The sequence below is a fragment of the Electrophorus electricus genome, chromosome 22 (genome assembly GCF_013358815.1).
Source record: "Electrophorus electricus isolate fEleEle1 chromosome 22, fEleEle1.pri, whole genome shotgun sequence".
Taxonomy (NCBI): domain Eukaryota; kingdom Metazoa; phylum Chordata; class Actinopteri; order Gymnotiformes; family Gymnotidae; genus Electrophorus; species Electrophorus electricus.
This window is the reverse complement of record NC_049556.1, coordinates 7334937-7346644: the sequence shown is the minus strand read 5'-3', so window position 1 is coordinate 7346644 and position 11708 is coordinate 7334937. Positions and strand designations below refer to the sequence as shown.

The window sequence follows — 11708 nt, the reverse complement described above, 5'->3', positions numbered from 1 at the left end:
TTCTGGTCAATGCCAACCTAAACTGTAGCTTCCACACTGTGTGAAAAACTGGACGAGAGACTCAAGGCACTCTTGTGCTGGCTTTCCCAGAAATATTGTACCACAAAGATTAGCTTTACATTGTGGAGTATTACATTAAACACAATCTCTCATCTCATGGCAGAAATCTAACCTTTCAGTGATAAAACAAACTATTCAAAAAACAAACTGTTAACACAAATCTCCAACACATAATTATTAATCATAATTATAATAATATCATAATTATTAGCATATTTGAATTTAATACTTCTTTTGCCAAGATAACAGCTGTAAATTTGCACTAATTAAGCTGTATGAGGTAGGAGGGATCTTGGGTTATTTCTCACAGAAGTTCACCAGGTCTTCATGGGTCCTTGCTGATTCTCCTCTTAAGCCAAACCCATACATTTTCATTGAGGTTTGGCACAGGGGCCAAAGTTGATGGTTAGTGAACTAGTTTTACATGGAGGTATGCTCTGGAAAAGTGTTCTGCTGGGTGATTCCACTATGACTCATCCTCAAATGTTCATCAGAAACCTCTTGGAATTTGATATTGAGGTATTCAGTCCATGATGTCATGTACATCTCATGATTTTTTGAAGAATAACAGCGTCACAACATTACAGTTCCACCATCATACTTAACACTGGGGATTATAACAGTGGAATTATTTTCTTTATGACATTCTGTCTTTTTACATTAATCACACATCTGTTTTCGTCTCATTTCACTACAGAGCCGTGATTCAATCAACTTGTGACCTTGGAGAAGGTTTTGCCATACTGTTCTCCTCACAGTGCATGGGGAGAAAACATGCTTGTGTTCTCTTCCAGGCAGGTTCTTTACAGCTGCAGCTGTTTGGAACTTCTTAACTATTTCCCTAATAGTAGAGACTGGCGTTGTACTGGTTTATTCTCTCATCTTCCAATGGTGTTGAATTACTGTGTCAACCCAGTGAAATATGTTGTATGTATGTTCAGTGGAACAGGAAGTCAAAGATGACCACTTAAAGAGTTCCTAAAGTGGTTCACAAAGGTCAAATATGAATGAGAATATACAGTATGTCAGAGAAGAGCAATAATGATTTCCAGAGGTGCCTATAATTGACACAAGTTTTCAGATTTTTTCCACTTTGAATAGTTTCCCCTCGCTAAAAAGGTTAGTCCTCTCATATTTTCAGTGTAAGATCAAGCTGATAAACAACAGCTTGAGAGCCGACACTGCGAGACAGACAGGAGGAGAGGTCGGTGCCGAGCTGCTAAAGCTATTAGCAGTGATGGAAAAATCAATGCTCGCTCATTCCTCCAAGAGTCCTTCTCAGATGGAGCCGTCGCTTCCTTGAAAAGCCTTGAAGAGTTGGGCAGGAGACAGTGGCGACAAGGTCACCAAATATTGACTGTTTTCAGCACAAAGCTTCTGCTTTTATAAATATGAGGAAATTGACTCGAAGTCCGAGGAGCTTTTATTCTGCACAACTTAAAGCGCAGTTCAATATGCCAAAAGGCACTAATAACTCTGACAAATACATTGGACAAATGTGTCCTCAGTGTTGGAACCATAAAAAAGGGTATGTGTGTGTGTGTGTGTGTGTGTATATATATATATATATATATATATATATATATATTATAACATTCTATAACAAATTTATAAAATTTCAATGTAAACTTCCACTTTAATAGCATTGCTATTGCTATATTTTCTCATATATTTTAGATATTCTTTATATTTCTATATTTCGTTTAGTTTTATTTTTATACTGCCTGTCTTAGCAATGTCGTACTTTTCGTTTACACATGCGCTTGCTCACTATGAATGACATTATAACTATTGAAAACACTAGATTAATAACGAGCCAAATAAAAGAAATGCGCTAGAAGGTGAGCAGTCTAAAGGCTTTGCAGAATAAATTCCAGAGTTTGGGGCCATGGCAGCAAAATGCCGCCTCTGCACTCTGCAGTCGTGTGGTGGACACTACAAGCATGGTTCTATCAGATGATCTGAGGGCCTGTGAGAATAAATGCCTCGTGATCATACTGCCGAGGCAAAGAGTGACAAGACCATGTAAACACTTAAAGGTCAGCGGAAGGATTTTTAAAGTTGATTCTGGATGACATGGGTAGCCAATGCAGTTCTTTAGGGACTGGTGTAATATGCTCTCATTTCTGTATGCTCTGTAGACTGCAAAATGTATTCTGTGAGGCCTGCTATCAGTGCATTACATAAGTTCATATGTAAATACAGATACAAACGCATGTGAGTATTTCACTATCAGTTGCTGTGAGGATACTTCTGACATTGACTGTGTTACGCAGATGATAGAACATTGTTCTAGACATTTCTAACATGCAATTTAGAGAATAGTTCAAATGGAATGCCTAGGTTTTGATACGGTGTTATGGCTTAACCAATAGGGATCCTAGATATGTTATCACTTCAGTGCACTGATGACCATTCCCAATAAATTCCATTTTGTCATCATTGAGTTGCAGGAAATTATGACCCATCCAGGACTTGATGTCTTCTAGGACATTAAAAATCAAGTCAATGGTAGCACATAGCATTTAGAGCTGTTTTCACCAAGTGTGACATAGTATTCATGACTGCAACCAGTTCAGAACAAAAACTGTAATAACCTAAAGTCTTAATTCCAAAGCAAAACCTGATTTCTTCAATGTATCCCATCAACTAACCAAAGCAAACAACTAAAACATCTATAAGTTCTAGAGGTTTCCCTATGTAAATATATGTAAGATATGTTCTCATCTATATAGAACAAAACAAAAAACAAACAAAAACAGCAACACTTCAACTGACCAATGTTTCAGGGGAGTTATTGACTCTTAAAGCAAGTCTTCCCTGTCAAATGAAAAGGCCATGCACTTTATCTGTGTGGACTGGTTCAGTCTGTGTCTGCAGTCATAGCATGTGGTGCAGGAAATGGCCCCATATGATTCAGGTGGTCAGGGAAACGCAGAGGTAGCACACCACATTCATATTTCATGTCTTTTGTCTCTGCATCTCTGCAACTGCCTGAGAGATCTTATCTTATAACTGTCACTGCACAGCACACAGGAAATAAAGTTATTCTCACTTGTCTCTCATTGCAGATACAGGCCAACTGTTCTAATGTGGAGATGATGTTATCAGCGCATGGAATAAATACTCCCATCGCATGCCAGTTAGAATCCGATCATCAGGTGGACTTATAACATCAGCTTGAAAAGGTAAATATCAAGTACCTGTGTTTGTTTTATTTATATAATTTCATTTATTATTAAAAACTACATTTCTGTACACAAAATATTACAAAAGACCCAAGATTTGCCTGGTCAGATGGTGCATTGAGTCAACACACAAGCTGTATGAAATACACATTCTCACCACATTGCCCACCACTGGCAGGCTGTGAGCATACGGTAGGCTTTTGACTTAAATGGTAATCAGCTGTGACAAGTTTCTGTTGCACTTCCCTAGCTCTTGACTGCCATCTTCAGGGGGAAAGGGATAATGTGCACATTAGAGCTGATTAAAACATTTGTTTTTTTAGTGATATGATTGTAGTTAATGATTATGACCAATCGATTATTACCAATTCTGTTCCCCTAACTCTACAATCACCAGCAATCTCTTTCCAAAACACAATATTCTACACCTGGCAGAAGACTAAAACAACCTAAAACAAAGTAAAATCTTTAGAATGTGGGAGTGTTTTTATAAAGATAGTGGAAATACAAATAAATTAAATACATTAATTGCTCTAATGTACACTAATGCCCTAATGCGGTCAGAACAGACTGTGCAAATGGACACATCAAATGAAACATGAGAAGTAGACAATTAAATGAGTGTTTATCAGTATTTTTTTAGACTTGATGTCTGCCTCACACTACTCTATACACTCAGAAGCCTTGTCTGAGGGAAGCGCTTCCTGTGTATTCTACAACTCTCTGCCAGCAACCAACTGTTGCAACAATTTCTCTTTGCATATACTTTCTTTGCCAACTCAAAGGCCTTCGCATTTATATGCCGCATGTCAGAGATGTCGAAAGGGCCGACCCCAACCAAGAAGACATGCATCTAATTTACACTTGTTTAATTCTCAATGCTTCCAACAACTGATGAGTTGTATCAGGTGTTTGCTAGCTTTGTTGGAGAGGAAAAAAAAGAAAACCCTGCAGCCAGTCTGATGTTTAGAGGAGACTGGAGCACAGAGCACATTGGCTATTGAATACTGTTCCAAAGGAATCTATACATAGTAACCACTTTAGCAAACATAAATAGATCCCTTCAAACACATCAAAACTCTTGCTAAGCATCAGTGTATTGCATATGTACAACTAATTATTTTTGACTGCCAGTTTAAATTAAAAGTTTTTCCCGTTTACTGGGCTGGAATTATTATAATAATTATTATTATCAATGAATCAAATGAAAGAGACAGGATGTTTTAAAAGATTCCTTAAAAGACTAGACAAGAGAAAAAATGGTTAAATAATCACTCAAATGTGTCATTTTATTTTTATATAAATTAAAATAGTCCACTTCATATCGAAAAACTTAAATTCCATAGTCCACAACTGCTAACACTATAATAGTTAAAAATTAGAGATCTCCATGCCATGAATTCTTCTAACAAAAACAAAACTTTACTAGAATGTAAACAAATAAAGGAGACTAAAAAAACTGTATTAGCACTTGTGCTCTGATCAGTCCTCACTGCTGTCTGCTGTGTTTGAGTCTGAGAAAATATTGTGGGGAGAAAGCTGGTATATGGGAGTCTGCTGGTCCTGTGTGGAGATGGACAGGGGAACACTGTGGACAAGAAGTGTGCTAGAGGGCTCCATAGCCAAACCGTTCATCACCAAGCTGCCCTCTTCATCTGGAACACAGTCACCTGACTGCTTGGGTAGATCCTGAGAAGGCGGCCTGTCAATGTCGAGGGGCGGAGAAAAGGCAGGGCCTGACGTTGCAGTGACAGAAGCGCTGCCCTCGGTGACTACAGTGACCTCGGTGCCGCCCTGCTGGATAAGGGCATGGAGGCTGTCCAGGTCCGAGCAGGCTGTGATGAATGTGTGGCCGCTGTCTGTAGAGGGTGCAGCACAGGTGCTGATAAAGCTCTCCGCTGGGTCAGTGGTCTGGGAGGAGACAGCTGTTTGCAGCAGATTCTCTTGAAGAGTACTTTCTTCACTGGGACTGATGTGAGTTAGTAACACTGTCTGATGCTCTAGGCTGCCCTCGGCTGGTGGGGCCATGTGCTGCACTGGTGTTAACAAGTTGACCTGCTGTATGACAGGGTTCAGAAGGACATCCTGCCCTTCAGAACTAAGCAGGACCGCTCTGGGCTTGGAGGAGGGATCGTCCATTGAAGCCTGGATGAATGTGCCCTCTGGGCCTAGAGAGGGTGCCACGATGATCTTAAGCTGCGTGCTGCTATAAGAAGAAAGTGAGTTTCCCGCAAAGGCCAAGGAAGCCTGGCCTGTGTCCTGCACTGTTGCTTTAGCTGAGGACATGGTCGTGCTTTGTGCCTGTGTAATTGCAGCATTCTCCCCGAGCCCCTGATGCTGGCCGTTACCGTGCTGTCTCTTATGGCTGCGCAGCGAGTCCTCCCGTACGAATGACGCATCGCACAGGTTGCAGCGGAACGCGCGAGCTGCCTCCAGCCGGGCACGGTACCGCGGGCTGAGCGGCTTGGGCGGCTCCTCGCCGGCCCCGCCCCCCCGGCCCGCCTTGCCTCGCCCCTCGGCCTTCTCACCGTGGCACTTGCGGCGGTGGATCAGCAGGTTGCTGCGCTGCTTGCTGGCGAAGGGGCAGCGCTCGCACGCGAAGGGCCGCTCGTCCGAGTGTACGCGCTCGTGAATCTTGAGCGCCCCCTTGCTGGAGCATGAGTACGAGCACTGGGCACACTGCAGTGGCTGGGCGGGCCGGTGCTGGCGGGCGTGACGGCGCAGCGCTGCTTTGGCCGAGCAGCGAAAGTCACAATCCGGGCAGCTGTAGGCGCCTGCTGCGCCGTGCTTCAGCTGAACGTGCGACTTCAGGTTGGCCTTCATGGCACAGCGGTACTCACACAGGTCGCACTGGTAGGGCTTCTCACCCGAGTGGATCCGGCTGTGGCGCTTCAGGTCCGAATTGATTTTGAACTTGGCGTCACACTGGCTGCACTGGAATGGGGCGTCACCTGCAGGGGAAATGAGAGTGAGTGACAGAGGGAAGCTCTGGGCAAGCTCTTCAGATGCAACCATGTACTCCACATATATGCATCGGGGTGAACGAACTCCATAATTGAAGCTGTGCTTCACAAAAGCTGCGCCTCAAACTCTATATGTTGAAGTATTGATGGACTGCAAGACCATTACTACATTATGACACCACCAAAAATGGTAAAAAAAAACCCAAAAAAAACACAACACAAAATTACAGCACGTAAGGCAGTGTTTTAAGCGGCACAAGCTAAGGACAAAGAGGACTGTGGGTGGTGTGTTGGGGGGCAGCGCTGACCAGTGTGGGAACGCAGGTGAACAGTGAGCTGGCTGGAGTTGCGGCTGGCGTACGGGCAGATCTGGCACTTGAAGGGTCTCTCGTCGTAGTGCACGCGCAGGTGTTTCTTCAGGCTGCTGCTGTCAGCGGCTGCGTACGAGCAGTGCTTGCAGCGGTGTGGCTTCTCGCCTGTGTGCGACCGGCTGTGCAGGTTCAGCTTGTCCCGACGGCTGAAGCGCTTGTGGCATAGCTCGCACTCAAAAGGCCTCTCACCTGGACAGAAGGGAATGATCTCTTCACTCTGAGGTCGCCACAGGTGGGTCACGTCAACGAGCCGAGATGATGACAGAGGAGCCGATTCTTACCAGTATGAGTTAGCATGTGTCTCTCCATGTCTTTCTGGCCATACTGTGTTTTGAATGTACAACCTATGGGTAAATAGCCCACAAAGATTGAAGACAGCACAAATCAGGACATTCCAGATCAGATTACTGTGGTGTTCACACACACCTGAGAAGCTGCAAATGTGTCTCTTTTGAGCCAGTGCAGGTTTCAGCTTTTTGGAGGATGTTTTCTGTGTTTTGGACATGCTCTTCTTGACAACTTTGGATACACATGCCTGAAACGCCTCCTCCAGAGCAAACTCTTGAATGGACTCTGTGCAATACACAAGCAAACAAATGTAAAAACAAAACAAAACAAACAAACAAACAAAAAAACAACAACAATCTTCAAGGAGATTTGTAATCCAAAAATTTAACCACCACAAAGCAATGTAATGGGCGCAGACTAAGGGTTGACCATTACACAATAAACATGCCAATTTATTTGTCTTATTGAAACAGGCATAAACATGAACTCCCAATTTGGCCCAATCAACTTCCAGTTTAACAGTCATAAAATGAAGCTTGGAGTAACCTCTAGAGTAGGTTAATGGACATAAACTTGTGGGTGGAGCCACACTGAAACTTTCTGTTTATGTGACAAAAAGCAATCAGATAGCACAAGGAATCAGTAAATCCATGTTTGTACACTAAGTTGATTGAATCTTTGCTCAAGCTCTAATTTTGAAGCAAGCAGAAGTTTTCCAAATCACGTGAGGTGCTTGACTTACTGCTTAGGTGTCAATATGCTTGATATTACTAAGGCTCTTTTATTAATCTTACAAGCCTTACTCAATGTAAGCAAAGCAATTTCACCTGACATACCGGCCCCAGCAGCTCCGGAGTTTGGGGATGATATGTCTGTTGTGGGAATCTGGCAGCCATTTTGTTTGTGGGCAAGAAAAACTTCAAAGTTGTTGTACTGCTGCTTGCAGAAGCCACAGATGTGAATGTCTGGGCTCACCTCCATCAGCAGATGGTTTATCCCTGCAAACAGCAAATCTTCTGAGGAATCCGAGCTACGCCACTTCTATTGATCATGATTTTAACACTATACCACATTAGCCTGAGATATTTTTTTTGATGGATTTACTGTTAATGCGTGCCAAGACTTTTTAAGCAGCAATTTTAAGGTAACGAGTCCCGAGGCTAGCTAAATGGTTTAACGAACGCTGAAACGCTGAAAAGGTCTCCGCTCTTTTCCGAGAAGCGTGTTTGAAAGCTAAGGGAAACAGACTTACCGTCGCCGCTGAAAGATGCCATTTAGCCGGCAGCAGCGTATTGTTAGTCTGTCAACTCTGTAGCGACCACTGGCACAGCCATGAAACTATTTAGCCAACTAACCTAACTTAGCTATTTCATCAGTATCATTTTAGCTAAAAGGCCACGTTTGGTGTATTGCAAAGATTTCTGTTTTATTTCAACCCATTTGTGAGACTTGTCTATTCACAAACGCGGACGAGTTTACCGGGATACTTCTTTTGAGGCACGACCACTTTACGACACTGTGATAACTTCTTATCGGTAAACATAATTTGTTCGCCTGCACAAAATTCATGTGCTGACCAAACGCATTACTGCCATCTTCAGTGTTGGTGCTTCTCTTAAGTAACGGTAGGACTATGGAAAAGACGACACATGGAGAGAATGATGTCCAAAGATAATACACTGTCCATATTATTTGCATTGTGCGGCAAATAATAATAATAATAAAAAACTTGTTGGAATATAAAGGCTTTTAAGTTAAGTATAGCTGTAAACATTAGCAGGCTATACATGCATTTTTTGACATTCATATTTTGACATTCTACTGTTTTCACATAAATTGTGTAGAGTAACTTCCATTTTAAGAATTTATTTGCCACTATACCTAAATCAGTAATTTTGATGTTTAAACAGTACATTTGTCACTAATAATATACATTTACATTTATGGCGTTTAGCTGACTTCAACATGCTCCAAGATAAGTGATACACATTAAATTATTAAGGAGGAACTAAAAATTTTAGTTCAAAGGTCCTCTGAAAACATTGTAGCATCAGCTGAGAAGCAGAATGAGAAAACTCCATTTTCTAGTTCAAATGAAAGGAACTTTTATATTAAAACAGAATAACCAAAAATAGAAAATGTAGGGAAAATATGGGAAGGGTTAACCAAAAAGTACAAACTTCACAAAAACAGTAACAACTAGTAATAAGCACTCTAATAAAAATAACTACTAATTATCTCTTAAAGGCATATATTAATATTTAAACTAAATACAATCTGTGGAGGAGGTGCACTGGAGCTTCTCTGGAACAAGGAAAACTGGCAGAAGAGCCCCACCAGTTGCTTCAGTACTGTGATTGTGCTCTGGTGTGGGACCTTATATGCCTGGGGCCCCTTCGTAAAGTAATCCATAGGCACAAGAACATAGTGGTCACTGCTTGTGGCAAAGAGACCCAGGCCTACGGCAACCCTCTTCTGGACCCTCTCCTGAACGTGCTGGAATGCAAACACTGAAGCAAGGTGTAACAACCTCTTCTTCGCTGTGTGTGGGTCGTAGCAGTGCACATATAGCTCAATGTGCACGCAAAGCCCTGACCAGTAGAACTGCTGACACGGCCCCCACACCACCCTGTGCACCATGTCTAATGGTTTTCCTCAGACTTCCTCAGACTTTCCATGCTGCTGGTTCCTCCCACACGTGGTATTGCAGACTGTCTTGCACCCAGAGGCTATCCCAGCCAGCACGAAGCACCTTAGCAGAGAATCCATGCAATGTCTGCCCAGTCAGGCATTCGTTCTGCTTGACGCTATCCTCGTGCCCAGGAGAGCGCTACATTGTCCTCCTGGGTGCGTTGGAACTCCCCACAGCTCACGGCATCAATTCCGGTATTACTGGGACTGCTGACAGCAGCAGCGGATCGGCTCTCAGGTGCCTCTGCTCTCTCTTTGGGGCGGCGCCTCAGTTAAATCTTCTGTGGCACGTGATCGGCATTACCATGTAGGCATCCTGCATGGTGTTGGATGTAGAAGCAGTACAGCTCACTCCTCGTGACGCTACGGTTTGCTCAATTGCCAACTGTAGTAATAACCTTTTCAACCCCGTCCTGCAGCTCTGAAAGGATGGCGACGATGTTCTTGTCACTGGTATCGGTGTCTGCAGTGAACTCGCCTCACAGTGCTGAGCGTGTCGAACCGCGAACGTGCGCTCAGCCTCCTTGTCTCTCTTGCGTGGACCAGTACATTGTCCAGGCTGATGATGCACTGATCCTTGGGGATGCCAGTGAGCCTTCACTCCATCCAATGTTATAATGTTGCCAGTGCATGAAGACTGAAGGTCATCACTGTGAAGTGTCATGCGTAACACTTGGGGGCAAATACAGTCTGCGGAGGGGGTGCGCTGCATCCTGGGAGTCCATGCTGTGCCCCTCCCTTCACTCTGTCAACAACCCCTCAGTGACCGTTGTCACAACATAAGCCAAAGAAGCACTGTGTAACACAAAGCCCAATGGACCCCGGCCGTTCCTCTCTGCTGCATGTGTGTTTCATAAATTAACAAATGTTTTGTTAATCTTTTTGTTAATGATTTTGGAAATCTAATATGCCATAATCTCCTAATTTTCAAGATTTTCAAGACTACAGTCAGACAAAGTTATTCAGCCAAAAACTCGTTCGCCAATGTGTTTTTAAGGGCCAAGCCAACCACTGCGCATTTGCGCCATCTTGTGTCCGTTTTTAGAGCACATCAAAAATGTGTGGCAGTTGCGTGATGAACTAATTAAAAAATTCAGGGCTGGAGCTGATGCCCCAAGCGTAGTATGGACTTAATGATTTTAACTTTTGATTTAGTGTCACTGTTCATTACATTTGTAGCATGACGGCTGTGTGTTTAATCCTTACGTGTTACATTGGCTCACTCACTCACTCACTCTCAGCAACTCTCAAAAATATTTACAGTCGCTTTCATGATTTGCAATTAGATCTTACAATCTCAAATGCAGTTCCTTTTTCTTTTAACAAGCTATACCAGTAGAGGCTCATCGTTGTGACGTCAGAGTCATGCCCACATGCCATTGCGAAATTCAAAAACATGCTGTCACACGCACTTACAAGGAAGAAAAAAATAGATAATTTTTTACATCTTTGTGTGATTGTAGGGTGAAGCTAGATTTTGGGTTGTGGATATAGGAAATAGGAAATGTGTGTGTACACAAGTATGGATTTCTAATTCCCAGTGAGACAAGAACAACAATATGGAGGAGACTGTCCTTGCCACTTTATATTAGCCCAGCTGAGCTTGCCAGCTGTGTACAGCTGCCTAATGGCCACAGGCTGTCAGAAAGCATCATTGCTGTCAGAGTTGCAGCAGTGAATTTTAATTGCAGACTAACTTGCAAGATTTCAACTGTAATGACATTAGGTAACCACCGGGTGGCACCAATGCAACGCTTTCCATTTTGGAATACCTTTTAGGTCATGCTGTTTGAGGCGGTGAAAAGCGCTTTGTACTTTGGAGAGCTAATTTTCAGTTGAGTGTACTGACAATGGCCCTCTGTGCTGCCTTAGTTGTTTTCATTGTTTGCACTGTTTTTGCACCGAGGCATTTTAATTGCCTCCATTAGTGTTTAGACTCCACATCTGAAGAGAATATCTGAAGTCCAAGTTTCTCTTGGTTACATTTTGATAAAACATTTACATATCATTCTTAGTCACCTGAGGGCTTTTTACTTAGGCCTTGATGGGGAAGATTCTGAGTAATCTTGTTCATCATTAATTCACATCTTTCCTATGCAGGAATTTGGAGGGAGCTCATTACTGTGCAGCTATTGTGCTCTCCAGTA

General features: G+C 42.9%; 1 protein-coding gene across 2 annotated transcripts; it reads right to left on the bottom strand.

Annotated features, from left to right (window-relative positions):
• Positions 1 to 4511: 4511 nt before the first annotated feature.
• Positions 4512 to 8404, bottom strand: zfp64 (zinc finger protein 64 homolog (mouse)). Of its 2 annotated transcripts, none has more exons than XM_027008277.2 (6): positions 8123 to 8404; positions 7698 to 7868; positions 7009 to 7155; positions 6864 to 6926; positions 6520 to 6771; positions 4512 to 6199 (listed from the first exon to the last, which is right to left on the bottom strand). In XM_027008277.2, exons 1-6 carry the CDS (start codon positions 8142 to 8144, stop codon positions 4731 to 4733), a joined length of 2124 nt encoding a protein of 707 aa, XP_026864078.2. In that variant the 5' UTR covers positions 8145 to 8404; the 3' UTR covers positions 4512 to 4730. The 2 variants fall into 2 exon arrangements, with proteins under 2 accessions (XP_026864078.2, XP_026864079.2); XM_027008278.2 differs by having other exon boundaries at positions 7707 to 7868.
• Positions 8405 to 11708: the final 3304 nt, after the last annotated feature.